At 33.0% G+C, this 17,155-nt stretch overlaps 1 protein-coding gene across 1 annotated transcript; it reads right to left on the reverse strand.

Moving 5' to 3' along the window:
- Positions 1 to 34: 34 nt before the first annotated feature.
- On the reverse strand, positions 35 to 12,455 carry LOC121984440 (inositol-tetrakisphosphate 1-kinase 6-like). Its single transcript, XM_042537368.1, has 13 exons — positions 12,261 to 12,455; positions 10,707 to 10,742; positions 8,896 to 9,094; positions 8,647 to 8,738; positions 8,459 to 8,530; positions 8,171 to 8,373; positions 7,404 to 7,557; positions 3,995 to 4,108; positions 3,724 to 3,786; positions 2,165 to 2,310; positions 1,910 to 2,057; positions 1,531 to 1,728; positions 35 to 278 (listed from the first exon to the last, which is right to left on the reverse strand). The coding sequence occupies exons 1-12, from the start codon at positions 12,387 to 12,389 to the stop codon at positions 1,591 to 1,593; spliced, it is 1,494 nt and encodes a 497-aa protein (XP_042393302.1). The 5' UTR covers positions 12,390 to 12,455; the 3' UTR covers positions 35 to 278; positions 1,531 to 1,590.
- Between the last annotated feature and the right edge of the window lie 4,700 nt (positions 12,456 to 17,155).

A 17,155-nucleotide genomic window follows, 5' to 3' on the forward strand; every position in this document is an offset into this window, starting at 1 on the left:
GATACTTTGCAAACTCATCATGTAGCCACCTTTCTTTTCATAGATTGGGTTCAGCATCAAATTCTGATATATAGGCAATTAATTCCGAAACACATGCTTTGTCTAGTTTAATCTCTCTTATTGTGACAATTTAGGAAAACTACTTCCATGCATTCGAAGCTCCAATATCTGAACCTTCTGAAATAGCACATCTCGCCAGATGATATGCCATGTGTGAGCTGAAATCTTGCCTACATGGTGGTTAATGTCACCCTTTATTGATCAACTAAGCCTAAAACCTGCAGAAAAAAGTGCCATCAGTGACATCAATTTGAGTGGGCAACAAAAAGTCTTTTCCATCATGGATGTTAAAAAGAACACAGTTGATCAAAAATCAGATCAAAAGTTATCCGGTTTGGCTTGAATTTTTGGAATTTTGAAGGAACTTGAATCTCTTTAAGGTTTATTTCAGAAAAGGTAGTCGAACGTATGTATAATCTACCCTATCTGCAATTTGCCCTAATGATGTCTTCATTCTATTCAAACTGAAACCCTCCTCTTCCCTAAATGAACATGAACTTTTTCTTGAAAAAGAAATGAACATGAACTTTTTCTTGAAGAAGACAGAGAAAAAATCATTAGAAGTATATTACCTTTTGCAGTTTTATATATATATACACACCAGTTTGGAAGAACATTCTGCTGTACCTTTTGATGAGGATCGAGACATAAACTCACTCGATTAACTACCTCAACCAAGCAGTGAAGCTATCTAGCACGAATCTGGCAAAAGTAATTGAGTCATACCACAAATTTGAAAGTGTGCTTCGTTCAGGTCGAAGTAAACTAGGCATAGCTAGGTTAAAGAATTTAGGTCTCTTATGGTGGGTAATTGTTTTTCAGTATTTTTTTTAGGTTTATGTAAGTTGTCTCATGGGTTTGTGTGCACAAGGTCCCTTTTGTTTTACGATTGTCCCATGCACCCTGACCATCTCCTAGTTTTGATCTTCTTCCCTTCTCTCCGTACATCTACCATCACTTGTGTTTATTGCAATCTTCTACTTTGTTTCTCATGAGTTTGATCAAAAGGTTCTGTCAGTTGCTACGACGCCTTCTCATGGCATCCTTTCACATATGCATCATCAATTAGCACAAGCATATACCATATTTTTGTACCACTTGCTTATGTTTTTATTAATAAAGGATGCAAGACATTATAAGAGTCTTCACATGCATATTGTTTGTTACCAGGCATATGAGTAATGGACCATGTGAGAAAGCTAAGAGTGCATTTAGTTTCATTTTCATTTTCTGAAAAATGTATGTTTTTTCTTTTCTTAGAAAATGACTTTTAGATAATCTCTATTTTCGCATAAAATGATATCTTCTTTTCTAGAAGACAAATGTGAAAATTGTCAACCAAACAATATTTTTCCTTTTCTCATAAAATGAAAATAAAAATGAAAAATAACCAAAGGCTGTCTTGAGTTTCTCCAAAATGATAGAATTCAATTGACAAGTGACGGATAACTGAGAATATCTTAAACTGACCTGCCAAATTTTCCACTACCAGTATCTGGTTCGATGAAGTGCGATGGAGTTGTCAGCTATTCAGTTTGTCTTCCTTGACTCGTATGAACTCCTAATGGCAGTCCAAAATGCAGGTATGGCATCAGCATTGGGCACTTCCTTAAAAGAGGGTAGATAATTCAAGTCAACGATGACATGGTCTCCACTATCTTCTTGAATCTGTAAATGGAAAGTACAGTGTGAATCCCCTTTAAAGTAAGAAAAATGATCAAAGTAATCCATTGAAGCTACCAACTTGAAAGAGCTAAAAAGTCATGATACAGATTTCGATATTCTTTTTCTTTATACCACAAAATTTAAGGCCTCAAATCGAGTTTACTGATAAAGAATTATTACTTACAACCAAATCAAATCCAAAAATGGTAAGATCAAGTTTTATCTTCAGCCAACTAGCAGCACTATTGACAAGGTCCACATCCAGTTCTTTGCCACCTTTAAGTCTGTCTACTGAGAACTGGTCATCAGTAGCAACTGGAAGAGATTTCAAACTGTTTGACAGAAAGAAACCAAATATTAGGTGTTTGCCCATCGAGACTTCAACTTCCTTTCTGTTTCTTTCAGGAGGATAAATGTAGATGATACTTATTAGTTGCACCTGTCAAAGGTGATTGGTTTTAAACCATTTTTCTCTTGCGAAGAGACTAGAAAACTGGCATTTGGCATAGACTTCTTAACAGCATGGAAAACATTAGTTCCCAGGACATAGAACTTGTATATTAAAGATCCATGATCCAGATATTCCTGCATAATCAGAACATGTGAAGCTCTCGATTAAAAAGGTCAAATAATTGGTAACAAAGAGAGATGACAAACATCCCATTATCAGTAACACATTTGTTAGAGAGGGAATATTGGCTTGCTTCATAAGTGGGTAAGAAATACTTATATAGTATTTATAAAACCCTAATCTAGAAGCATTAGTATGGGACTAAACCTAATAAATCTAATACCTAACAAATCTATCACGGTTTCAAGATCAAACCAAATTAAACAAATTATCTTGGGCAGAAACATGCCTGCCAAAATAGAAAGGGAGATCAATAAAAATCTTAAGAGTTCCTACAATGTATTTGATTGGCTAATTGTTTATCGGATGGATGGGCCACCCACGGTCAAACAATTTTCATTCAAGTTTCCTACTACTCACTGGGGATAATCAGCCCCTATTCCAATGCTGCTCATATGCTCTTTCATGGTTTCAAGTGTTGATCAATATCATTTTGATTGTGGGTTGATATCAGTATTGTGTCTGCAAGAGCAAATGTTACTGCTTCACTCATGCCAACATAGTTTTAGTGGTCTCAAGTGAGACAAGGCCTACCTCAGTTTCTATTGTCTGAAACAGACCAAGACAGGAAAATTTTCTTCTAATCCTTCAATTTCATTGGCATTAATAATATAAGAGAGAGAAAGAGAAGCATAAATAGACAATGCCCATTGAAATATAAAGATTGTCCTCTAATGGCTCATCTTTACATTTCGCTTATCAATCACTAAAAGGAGTGAAGATGCACTAATCAGAGCACTAGCAACAATAAAGAATCTTCAGAGTTGAAGTAAATGACACATATGACATATCTATATCTTTCACCTATAACTGTGCTAGTTTCAATTCTATCAATTTAAGTCAACCCCCAATGGTAGCAACAATATAATTATGGACATGTAGAAAAGATTAATTCAAGAACTAGATGTCCTAACAATATAATAGGATTAATCTTAGTAGGACACTACAAGAACAATACTCCCACTACATTCATTTTGATATTAGGAAATATACCTACTAAAGATTTTTGTTACTTTTTTTGCAACTTGATGCATCTAAATCTTAACTAAATTGACTTTATAACATCTTATGGGCTTATGCACGAGACTAAGCAAGCTAAGTGGAAGGAAATTATAGGAGACTGAAGCTTCAACATGAAGCTTCAACATAGAATGATATTTGAAACCTTGTGCTCTCTTGTATTGTATAATTACATGTAATAAACTTTGGTGGCCCTGTCTCAAACAATCTCAGCACAAAAAAGAAATAAAACTTTCATCAGCACATCAAAATAATAAATTATCTATAACCCTATGTTACTAACCTATATTATTGAAAGAAGCAAATTCTGTGAAAGGAATGAGAAAAAGGGAAATTCAGATAATTACTTGAAGAATAGCAGGAAGAGGAACATGAAGTCCTTTGAAGTCTTCAAACTTAAATACTAAAGCCTGGAAAAGAAGCACAAAGTCTAGTTGAAAAAAAAATGAGGAACCAATACCGATGAATGATAACTCACATTAAATAAATTTTACAGATAATAAATTTCAAATGAAATTCAAAATTGTCACAACAATAAGACGTCACCAAATTACACTTTCCTAGAATCTACTAAATGAAATTGATCACTATATTATTGCTGAAAAGGAACCAAATTACCATATTATGCGCATCGCCAACACCACATGCAATTTGTGGCTTCACAATGATGGGGAATGATAAATTAGCTTCTGATAGTTGATCCCTCAGGTTAGGTTCATTAAAAGCATCAATCTGCACAATCAAGCATCAGCATATTGAATTTAAATCTGAAACATTTCAAATAAAAAAATAATAGCTAAGTAAGGATCAAATGTTGTCCTTCTGAATCTGACAACAATAGCTCTACTCTTCCTGTGACATGGATGTGAAACAAAAACAAGATAAGCCTATAGTTCGAGGTCTAAAATCTGCATTGTGGTTCCTGTCATAACTCTGTAAAGGATAATATCCTCCATGTTGAATAAGAGGGATAACTAATCCTTTAGCAGAGATATGAATAAGTGCTTGTTACCCTTTCTTCATTGGCTCTTAACAATTGAATTGGCATATATGTGATCAAGGGTCTCTTTCATATTATTGATAACTTTCAGAAACACTATCTTGGATAAAAGATTTATCCCAGGTGTTGACACTTGGCTTCCAAGTAGAATGTTGCACGGCCACAGAGTTGAACAGAAATTTCTCTTTGAAGCATCCAAAGAAAGACAAACTGGTGCTGAAACCTATCAAAGCTTATTTCAACAAAACACAACTCAAAATTTGCAAGCATGTAATAACTTGTCTTGATTGTAGTAATTATGTTACCAAGTTAATCATTTTAATGAATAAATAGCTACACCCGACAAATAGCTATGGAATAAGCAAAAGAGTGACACAAGAATAGACAGTGGAGAATGCACACACAGAAAAGCTCACATTAATAGCAGTGCAATGGCACTTTACACAACAATATAGTGGTCATTGCAGGTTTACTCAATCTCATTTTAATCTTCTCAAATAAGGAATATGATGGAGACCAATCAGCTTGGAACTATTGCTTTGGATTATGTTTCCATTAACATTATTGGGATATTTCCCTTCGGATGCAATGCAGGAGCAAAGGAGTCGGTATAGCCTTCATGCAAAATACAAAACATTGGAGAAATAGAGAACCATTAAGTCCTCATGGAAGCAGTAAGTTTCATATAGACATGTGAATATAGCCAGTTAGTCAAGGGTGGGGTTTTGCCCCAATGTGCCAAAAGATTTGATCAAAGTTCAAAACTTCAGTAGTGTTGATGTTTTGGTCTTTGACAGGAATGATACTATTTTGGTATTGTGTCAATGTTCCAATGTATGGTATCAGCGGCAAATTAGAGGTAGGAGAAAGAGATGAAGAAGAAAAAGAAAAAAGATAAGCAACTATATATAGTTCAATATTTGCTTCACTTGGAATGTTCCAATTTTAACATTATTTTGTGTCGAGACAAATTACCAAAAAAAATAATGACAATTTTACCATGTCAATGGGTGTCGAATGTTAATATGAAATGATACTTATCAAGGTGATCAATACAATGACATAGGAGATCTTGCTTCAATGTCTAGTAGTAACTTATCATAACGAAATGTTTCAACCGTTTCGCCTAGCACAATATGAGATTTCAAACCATGGCTCTGATCTTACCCACTTTCTATAGGTAAACACCTACTGCAATGGAGCAAATTTTGTGAAACTGAATGCTCAAGATAAAAACAACAATAAACAAGTTGAGTCCCAAATATGGGGATTAGCTGCAAGGGAATTTATATTATTATTCAACTCTATTATACCATAATATTAATCATTGATCTCCATCTGCCTCACATGTTCAACCATAATTGGTTATATTTATCATAGTATCAATTAGTGCCTTTAGAGCATGCCAAAGAATCTTAATAAATTTTCTCGCATTTTATCATTTATTGGAAGTACATCCACATGATTAATATTTTTAATTTCTCTTTCCTAGTAAACCCACACCACTTTTCTAACTATCCAACACTCTATTCAATAAATGCTTCTAGTGTTTACATACAAAGGAAAAGAATTTAAGGTTTACCATTAAAAGGGCAGCCCGGTTCATGAAGCTCTCACTATACAGGTCCAGTAAAGGATCCATTGTACACAATCTTACCCTGCTTTTTGCATAAGGCTGCTTTCGGGATTCGAAGTCGTGACTTTTAGGTCACAAAGCAACAACTTTACCGTTGCGTAAAGCTCTCCTTCAATTTAAAGTTTACCATTATTATTTAAAATTGTTGCATTGGTATAAATATACAGTAATAGGGCATAATACAAGCATCTAATAAACAAATCAAATTACAACCATACTGAGATTCTGAGCAAGGGTATCGCAGTCTCATATCAACAAAATATACCTCTCTTTAACAAATATATTTACAACCATGCTAAGATTCTAAGCTAGGTTATCCCAGTTTGATCTGTATAAAATATACATCTAATAAACACATGTAACTACAACCATGCTAAGAGCTAGGGTATTCCAGTTTGCTATTATTTTTCTTGTTGAATTGTATTTGCACTTACATTTCAACTTTCATAAAGTAATTGGGAAAAGAAAAAAATGCACAAAAATTTTGTTATCCTAAAGGTCTCAAATGCTTAGGGCTATAAACAAATCAAACATTCATAGGTTAGGTAAGAGTTTATTTATGTTCATTTAATATACGCAAGGTTAATTAAATGAACAAGTTTGGACAACTCATTAAATTAAATGAACAACATCAAACACATGTGTTTAACTCATTAATACTCATAAACAAAAATTGTATCCTATTCATGAACAATGTGTAGGAACGAAACTTGTGAACCATGTTCATGAACAAAGTTCTTATCAACCTTGTAAATAACCAAGAAATCTTTCAAAATGAACAAACAACTTATAAAACCATGCTCACTAACCAACCAAAGGTTCAAAGAATCAAACAAGCTTAATTATTGAGTTTGATAACATTTAAATGCACCAAGTTCAAGCTAAGCTGAACTAAGCTCAAACTCATACAATAGAAATCAAGCCAAGCTCAAACAACACAAAGTTTGGCTCGACTTAGCTTGTTTACAACCCTAAAAATGCTTAGAATGCTCTTACTTTTAGACGATTTTAGACACATTGGAAATGATGAAATGATTAAGTGGATAGTTGAAATCATATTTTGCATTATTGTAATGTATGATAAACATAATCTTAGCAACTTGTATAAGATCATTAAAACCAAGATTTTTAGTTATGTAGGATGCTCTCTTGGCATACTTTTCTTGTACATACATCCAATGGACTGCCAGCTTTAGAGTGTACGATGCAGTTTGTAGAAGAAGGCATGTGGCAACCACAATAGATGATGGATTACATGTATTAGACTGCTACTTTTTAGAACCAGACATGCTATTAAGGTGCAAGTATTGCCTGACAGTTACCTTTTCTGGTTTTATCTTATTGCAATAAACAATGTATGCAGCAAAAAAGTATAACTCTAAGAAGTGGACCTTTAAAAAATAAGGTGCACGTAGTCTGCAGTGATCTTGCATGTTGATTTCCTGCAATCCAAGTAGAATTTGTTGGATCTGGTGCCTATCTAACAAAGGGTATATATTCTTTAGAGGATCAATCAGGCAACATTCAGGATGGTCCTTGATAAATCTGCACAAAGATGAAAATAGTCAGAGAACAAACAACAACGATCTAATACTACTTGCGCTAATTAACTAGGACAATCATCAATTTAAAACCAAACCAAAGTTCCTGTGTTCTATCATCCATGAGATACAACACAGGTTTTGAAGAATGGTTTAAAACCTATCACAGTTGCAGCAACTATTATCAGTAAAATTGGTTTGTACAGGAAGGGATTTATTTATCTAATAAATATTAAATAAATGTGAAAATCACAATTCTGACATTTGATGGTACATGCTAACTTATATCTCCAAAAAAATTTAAATAGAAAATGAATCTAAAAGAACGATCAAGAGGTTACACGGGACAAGCTGCAGTAAAGAGTAAAGACCAAGAGGTAACATTGAAAGATTCTTCTTGCCTTTTACTATTTAAGATCTCCATCACATTTCATACATTGACCAATCTTTTAGGTAATTTTACGATCAAGGAATTACCCCCTCAGGCCTTCATACACGCTATATGTTGATTCTTGTCAAAGTGTAACAATCTTACACAATATGAAATATGTTGCAATTTGACTATAAAGCATGAGAATGTTTAAATTTCATTCACATATATCAATAAGGGAAATCACCTCTCCAGCTCACGCATTCCTGTTGAAAATGAAACCCCTTCGGAAAATTCAGTTGAGGTGTTGGGCTTGAAGTTAATGATTTCATCAGTTGCTTTGTGAAGGACAGCATCAACCACTTGTAGTTGGGATTCTAAAGGAAATTCAAAACTGAGAGGGACAAACATCAATCTGTTCTTGGGAGGATACATGGGAAATGCACCCCTCTGTCAATAGCAAGAAAACATATCAAATGAAGTTTTTATCCCTTTAACTACTTAATCCTACTTGTTCAGAATTCAGAGTAGCTGCCTTTGCAAAATCTTCTTCCCGAGAAGGCTTCATTAAATAGCCAATGATAAGTAATGAAAGGTTCTTCAATGCCTGGAAGCATGCAAAAAAAAAAATAACTATTTACATTCAAAGGCAGAAATAAAGCAATGCACCAAAGAAAATAACCAAAGGTAAGTGAATATGATGAATGCAGAATTTGGAATAACCTTTTTAGTGAAACAGCAAATAGCAAGGGGCAGTTGTTCCAACTTTTCAATAAATAAAAACTCATTATTTGTTGTATAACAGCAGTCGACACCTGAAACAATAAAGACTAGTTTATTTTTTGAAAAAAATAGCAGCTAGTCAGCAGTCAACATTAAAAAGAAAGAAAAATTGCATCAAGGTTGCAAACAAGATAGCATTGGCATTCTAATCTAAATTATGATATCAATGATTCCCATATCCATTCTTACCTATATGAACAATTACCCAACTCTGTCCCACAATCTCATATGCAGCTGCTTCATGTTTTTTGGAAGTAACATAAAAACATCCATCTCCAGCTATGCCCCATTCTAGCAACACTTGGTTAAATGAATTTATTATATCTGGAGCAGTAAGTGAGATGCAAGTATAGGAGTGCATTCTTGCTGTCTTCTGGAGAAATGCCGCCTAAAAAGGTAGATAGAGAAATTAAAACTTGTTTTCCCTAAAACAAAGGTTGAAATCTACCCAGTTAAAACCCTAAGAAACATTTTATAGAGGAAAGTAGAAAACTTCCAGCCTGTATTCAACAACGGACAAATTTGTCCTATTGTAAGAAAGGGCAAACAGAAACATCAAATTCTTCTTGAAAGGATTAAGAGCTTTAGATAATAAACAAAATCATATGAAGAATTAGCATAATAAAACCTTGTTTGACTAGTATATAGGTTTCCGATTGTCAAGACACATTGCAAACATATGAAATTTCATTCCATGTATAAGTGATCACTAAAGCAACCAACCAAAGTAAAAGATAAAACAGGGGCATGGAAACTAAAGAGAGGAGCTACATTTGCATAACTTAACTCTGCTGGTGAACTGCTAAGGCAATTTGAAATGGAATATATAATTTTAGATCACAAATCTACAAACAAAACCCTTCCTACTAGCTTAAGCTTTTGGATAGATGGCTATCCATTATCAGTGTATTGGTTTCAAAACAACTCTGAGCTCATACTTATTATTCTCTATTGCATCAGCTGAATTTGTATAGTTGACTTATTTGTGAAAAGATTGTGCCTCATGGGTCTTTGGCTTTTTCTCATCTGAAATTCTGCCCATGGTTAAAGCTTAGTTTGAGACTGTGAGAAGATGTTTAAACCATAAAAGTGCACATTGAGGTCCTTCCCAACATCCACAAGTAAGTCATAGAGGAATAAATAGCAAGAGGAAGGGAATGATTACTTTATAGGTTGAGCGCCCATGTGGTGGTTATCAATTTGAGAATGGAGAACTGATAGCATGCAGAATTCATACACAAGAATACTGGATGAATAATTGAACTGGAAATAGTCAGATCAATTCCCTTACCAAGAATGCAACATTTCACAGTCCATACACATGGAGAAGAACCAAAATCTGGGTTTTATTTTGAATTATCTTGATACTAGATCTATGCCACATTCTATCTCAAAATCCAATGATGCATCTTAATACATTCTAATTTGAGACGAAGCAACATAGAATTCTGACCACATATGTTGACTAGACAAAACAAATCAGTCAGGCAAAAACAAACTGCACAATCAAATATCACAATTTATAATAAATAAAGACCAAAGTTGTAACACTTTTCCTTTCAGAAAAAAAGAATTCAAATATTCCATTATGTATTTAGAGTGAGCAGTTCACAATGAAATCAAAAACAAGCGTAAAGTATGGCACTACATTTTTTTCTATACCTATCAAAAAGCATTGGTTTGTCACCAATTTAATGTACCAGCTTGACTAAATGAAGACACCATAGAATTTACTCAACAGATATCTCCAGAAGCTACAAACCAGAAGATAGATATACAAATATCTTTGCTTGAATGAAATATTAGTGTTTATCAAAGCATATTAGCTTCTCTGAGTGATAATTTGCACAATTTTTACAAGTATGGCTTTAATAGTTAGGTAAAATTTGAGAAGATTGCCGCCTCTTATCAAATGGAAAAACGGGTTGTTGCATGCAGGTTAACAATTGTTTCTTAAGACAACACCGAGAAAAGTTTTCCATGTGCTTCAATGTCTTCACCTTTTGGGCTGAGACTTCCCCATCATGGCAAAACCCCTGGAAACCAAGTGAAATGGGTATAAAATTACTTCAAGTCTAAAGGACTTGCAACAAGCACTAATAGTTCATAATGAAACAAGTAACAATTATGTCCTGAAAAGAAAAAAGTCACTAATTAAGATACATGGAATTTTACAAGCAGGAAAACGATGAGATTCTACAACAATCAACAAGAAGTCAATAATGTGAAATAAGGATGATAAGAAACATATATTCTACACATTTAAACAGATAAGAATAAAATCTAGTACAACATCAGTTAATAGCTGGCAATAAGTTTTTGTCTATTCATCTAATTTTGACACCTCTCAGCTGTACTTTGACACCTCACTTTAACCACAATACTATTTTATAAACCTAATCATATAAGACATTATATGGTTAATCATAAAATTAGTACTATCCTAGATATCATACAAATTCTACCAATAAAGAAATTTTGTTTAGGAATGAAGAATAATTCAAACTTACATGGTATTTTATCTAATTCTATTTTTCTTACCAAACTATTTTCTACATTTGAAATATAAAGAAATATGAGTAATAAATTTATACAAGGTCCTCTCTTACTTTCTAAAGCATCAATTAGATTAGGGACCTATATGAAATTAATCATGGCAGAAACTAATTGGATACCTAAAAATGGAATTGAATAAATGATTCAACATCATGTTACTTTTAGATTTTTACCATATATATTATGCAAAACAATAAAATAAGATGCTAATAGTTCAAGAGAATAAACAGAGTTATCTAAGAAATAATGACTAAAATATAAAAGTCATATCATATTCCATTCATAGGCTTCTTAATTTTGCATTTTCTAGAATTTAATTTTTGCCGTCTTTGACACTCCCTATCCTAAATTGGATCCTAGTACTTTCTTTCTGAATTTTAATTTTTCTCTTCCCATCTGACTGGTAGTTATGTGTCAGTGCTACCAAAGTCCATCCAAGCAATTGTATCTTAGATCTTAAGCATTAACGTCCATATTTAACATTCCAATACTTCTGAAAAAGGAACTCAAAAGATCATGCCAGTAGACCACACAATCATGTAAAAAGCATGAATGTTTGATCAATTCCACAGTGACAAGCATGCATGCAAATCACCATTTTGAAAGTTTTCACTAGAAACGTACGAGAAAGAACATTGTCGGGAATGCAATAGAAATTCCAACAAGGTTTAACTTCAGAACAAAAGCATGCAAGAATTCACGGCGTTAATTACAGAAATCCACAAGCTGCAGCTCCTAAACAACAAAGTGAAAAAGGAGGGGAAAAAATGGAATTTGTATATATTTTTTTCTAATCCCTCCGATGACCAATTGCAGCGCACACATCACAAAAAGAACACACAAAGGAATAAACCGAAACAGCAACCTAAAGGAAATAAGTAGAATTTGCTCAAATGCAGACTTAAAGCTCATAAAGAAGCAAGAAATTTTCAGGAAATCGACTACTCCGGGACCAAATATCCCACTCAAAAATGAGTTTCTTCGGAGAGGTGTCATACCACTCTCAGATCGGAATAACGAAGCCGTCGAAGCACAGCCTCTGCTCCCGGCTTCAGCAAAGGGCCATCGTCTCCGTCGTCCGACAGTAGCACGGATTCATCAAGGAGCACCCCTCGAACGGCGCCCATCTCTGCCTATGTCCCCCGGCGCTCCTGCTCAATCACGCCGGTGACAGATCATGAGAGACGAACTTAAAAAAGGCCGACCGGGATTGAATTTTCTTTGACGACACAAAGCTCCCTTGGGTCGATGGACGGATTGGAGGAAGAAGTCCCGGCCCACATGGAGGCTCAAGCCTCTGCAGGACCCCGATGTTTGTGGGGGTACAGAACTCGTGTAGATAACAGGGGACATCAATTGATCCACATTGCCATATAATAATAATAATAATAATAATTTTTAAGGAAACATTTCACATTAACCCATGTAATTTAAAATTATTTCATGTCCTCGTAATTTTCAAAGTTTTACTATATTACCCTTTTTAATTTCACTTAATGACAAGTAAGTATATTCATTATTAAATGCATAAGTTTGTTATCACTTAAAATCACATATTTCAAAAGGTGCAATTCCTCATTGATTTTCACCTTGTTTCATGGTAGTATACTAAAGAGACATAGGAAGGAGAAGCTCCCTTTTCTTACTCTTATTCAACTCAATGCATTTGTCACCATTCTAAGGATCCATTCACCCTTTTCATTGAGTTCATTTCGGTAAAAGTGTAAAAAGACTTGTTGTTGCACTAACATTGGGGTTGGGATTATGGTCAATTTTATCTAATATTCTCAATTTATGATCCATCAAAATGCTTTAGCTAAAATATTTTAATGGTCATAAGCTATCAAAATTGATCATTTAAGATTATAGATGGTTTGCTTTAAGTACTTTGAACATGAGAGAGCTCAAAAGGTCAATTTAGTCATATTAGCTAGGTTGATAAGGTGTTTTCACCTTAATAAACTATGAACTTTGAATATTTGATAACTGACATTTTGAATGGATTTCTTAGTGTGCAAGGTCCTAGATATATCAAATGGCTAATTTGGGCAATTTAAACTCATCCAGATGTTTTGTGATTAGAAACTATCCAAATTGATCATATGAGACTATGAATGAATTTTTAGAGCATTTGAAACTCAATGAAAGATCTCAAATAACCATTTTGGACATCTAGCCCATGAGTTTTCGGCATGGTGAAACTAAGAGAGTAGAAGGAACTTATTAGATTTGGTTTGTATTGAATTTGACTTATTTATTTAGGTGATCAAAACTTATTGATGTTAAATGCTTATGGAATCCTAAAACTTTAACATGGACAACATCTAGAGAGTACAAGAAAATTATTAGCATTGTCTTAGAATAAATTGAAAGTGTTTATCTCTAGATATGATACCGCGTCAAAAGAAAAATAAATATATTTTTTTTGAAAAGTTTCTATAGACTGATAGGGCCATATCAATTAAGAGTTTTGAGACATGATAAGACTTAAGAAAGTGAAAGAAATTTATTAAACCAAATCTCTTGATATTCCATCTTTAGAGCACTAAGATGGTGCTTTTTTTTTAATCAAACCCCATTACTATATTGCACAATATTCTCATAATATCTATCAAGAATAGTGATATATACTTAGACGATTAATAATAGTGCGGTTAGATGATATGAGATTATGTATATATTAATCGATAAAAAGTGAAATCAATGAAGATTTGATTATAGCAATATTAAAATAAATAAAAATATAATAAAAGATGAGCTTAATGGTAGAGAAGAATTAGTATAGTGGCTTAATTGTGGCTGTATCCATCAACAAAGGTAAAAGTCCTTAGTAATAAAAGAAAAATAAAATGCGAATGAATGAAGTGAAGTTATTAGATTGATTATTTTTTATTAACTGAAAAAAAATATTATTAATTAATTTATTTATATAATGGATAGGTTGCCACATGGCATGCAATCTGACATTTGTCATTCTTTCGAGGAATTTTGATGCAATCAATAAAATATTGCTTGGATTTTTCTTCTGGAACACAAATGGGAAAATTCCCAGCAACACGCCTGAAAATTGAACATTCTCAAATCACCCTTCCTATTTTCCGAGTACTGAAATGATCCTGCCCCCTCAAATTAATATCGATCCTTAATTTATTGTTTTTAGTTAAAATGAGTTCTTCTATCATGAAACTATTTTTTAAATATACGTTTTCTCTTAAGATGATATATATATCTTGAATGATCCATGATGTTCCTTTTTTTAAAAAAAAAAAAACAAAATCTCTGAAAAACATTTTTTCAATAAAAAATAATTACAAAAAGTATTCATGAGCTCAAAAAAGAAAATATTTTAATCAGCTAAAATACGTGTCAATGAAAAGAAAAAAAATCACACTAATATTTTTATGCATGTCAAAGAAATTACTTTAAAAAATAAATTGAATTATCAATATATATTTTTTAAAAATAAAATAGATTGGAATCATTTTAGTAGTTAATATTGAATAATATAGTATAATAAGTAAAAAAAAAAAAGTTACAAAAATAATAACATATGGTAACATTCGTTGAAAAATAATAACATAACTCAAAAAAAAAAAAAACAATGTCATGTGTTAGATAATTTCAACAGCATTTTATATATTGAACTAGCACTCACTCAATTTTTACGAATATTTTTAAACTTATTAAATCATACACCTCTTTTTCAAAATAAGCTTTTGTTGTTTATTATACACACGTTTGTTTATCTGAGTGAACCACCAAAACACATTTAAAATTTTTTTTTTTAAAAAAAAAAGTCATATTTTATAGCGTCTTGAAACTACTATCCGTCTCTTTTAAAAAACGACTAAATTTTTTTCAAAAGCTCACAAATAGATTGAATAGGATAGGACATGCTTGCACTCTGAAGAGTTTGAAGAATACGTTGATTCTAGTTTAGATTGACTATAATAAGCCTAACTTCATTAATGAGTTTGAGCATAGTAAGAGTCACAAGAGTCCTAGGTGTCATTGTTAAATGAATATGATGAGTCTAAATTTATTAATAATTTTGTAATAAAATTACATAAAATCAAAAAAAAAATCACAACAGACTAAATAGAGTGTGAAGCCTAGATTTAAGGGCATGATTATACTCAACGGTATATTGGTTTCACAAGCTATCTCATTAATCGGTCTCATTAGTCGGCATAGGATTATCATATTCAATCCAAATTAGGACTAGTGCATTGCTATAAGTCTCTTGAGAGTAATCAAATCCTCCAACTTTGATTTCACATCCTAAATAAATTTATACAATCTTAAATAAATTTGGCACAAATTCTATTGAACTTAGGTATATCATATTCATTAAAAAAAAATAACATCAATGTGGTTCCAAACTTCTATGACTAACAACCATGTTGAAATTTTCAAATTATGGGCATTCTAGTCATCAATTAAATTCATTGATAGAGTTGGACTTGTCAGAATCTATCCAAACCAAGGCTAATGCGTTCTTAGAAGTGACTTAGTGTAAGCATGACCTTTAATCTTGATTTCATATTTTGATGGTAAAAGATGTATATGTTCGTCTTTAATATTTCTGTCAATTCATTCGAGGACCAATACGAAAGAGGTAAATCACGGACAGCTACTAATCTTTGGAATAGTGACTAGCACATAAGGGAGGTATTTACCTCGACTTTGTCAAGAGTTGAACCTTAGACCTCATGATGACAACACCTTATGTGCTAGTCATTAGACCGTCCCAAAGAGAGAAGACTTGGTTTCACATCTTGAATAGTTGAATAGTGAGATGTGAGTTTCTAAATTTATTGTTAGACTCAGGCGTATCATATTCACACAATAAGAATTACAATGTATTCTTAGTACTCCCTAACTCTAATCATGTTAAAAAAAACTTAAATTCTATATTATACGATTATCAATGAATTTTGGTAAAAGTTACTAATGAATTCGTGAATAAATTTTAACCAAACTCATTGATGAATTTAGACTTATCAAATTCAATCTAAATCAGAACAAATGTATTCATAGAAATCTCACCAGTATAACCATACTCTCCAACTTTCATTTTCACATCTTGAATAAGCTATTGTAAGTTTTTTTTTAATTCAACCTTATATAATTTTATCAAAAAAAAAATATTATGAACATGAATTTATCACATTCACTCAACAACAATATCTGTTTATTCCTCGAACTCTTATGTCTTTGACCGGAGCACAGGTCTCTTGGATCATTTTTTTATAGTCCAGGGGATATGCCACTCATATTTACGATCGGATCGTGGTCGCGATCCGACCATAAATTATTGCGATCTATTCCTGAATTTACCGTTCCCACCAGGTTATAGTTTTTGTTCGGAGCGGGCAGCCTTCGGCCGACCGGAGACCTCCGGTGATGGATAAGTGGCCAGGTTGCTAGCGCCGAGCAAGGGTGTCCTCCGGGCGGCTTTCGACCGCCCGCTCCTAACAAAAACTATAATCTGGTGGGGACGGTGAACCCAGAAAGGGATCGTAACCATTTGAGGCTGAATCGCGGTCACGATCCACCCATAAATACTAATGACACATCCCTTGAATCACGAAAAGTGATCCAAAAAATTCTGCCTCCTCTGACCGTATTCAAAATTTCTAAATTTAACCCTTATACAATCATGTAAAATAAAACTAATATATTTTTAAGACTCTACAACGCCTAAGTGCATAACCATATCCTCCAATAGTGGATCAATGCCTTATATAACCCATTGTGATCATTTTTTTTTTAAATAGTTTTTTTTTTTTTTGTTTGAAGTAGGTTCAAAATGCTATAAAACATGTATAGCTTATTTTTAAAAATTTCAAATGTATTTTGATGGCTCAAGTGCGTGCGTCCTGGGATTTTA

The sequence above is a fragment of the Zingiber officinale genome, chromosome 5B (genome assembly GCF_018446385.1).
Source record: "Zingiber officinale cultivar Zhangliang chromosome 5B, Zo_v1.1, whole genome shotgun sequence".
Taxonomy (NCBI): domain Eukaryota; kingdom Viridiplantae; phylum Streptophyta; class Magnoliopsida; order Zingiberales; family Zingiberaceae; genus Zingiber; species Zingiber officinale.

Excerpts from the sequence above, each read along its gene's own strand:
- LOC121984440 (XM_042537368.1), bottom strand. The coding sequence starts at position 12,389 with ATGGGCGCCGTTCGAGGGGTGCTCCTTGATGAATCCGTGCTACTGTCG. Across the intron at positions 10,743-12,260 it reads GTTATTCCGATCTGAGAGTG|GGGTTTTGCCATGATGGGGA; the intron begins GTATGACACCTC and ends CTTGGTTTCCAG. Across the intron at positions 7,558-8,170 it reads GGAATGCGTGAGCTGGAGAG|ATTTATCAAGGACCATCCTG; the intron begins GTGATTTCCCTT and ends ATCTTTGTGCAG.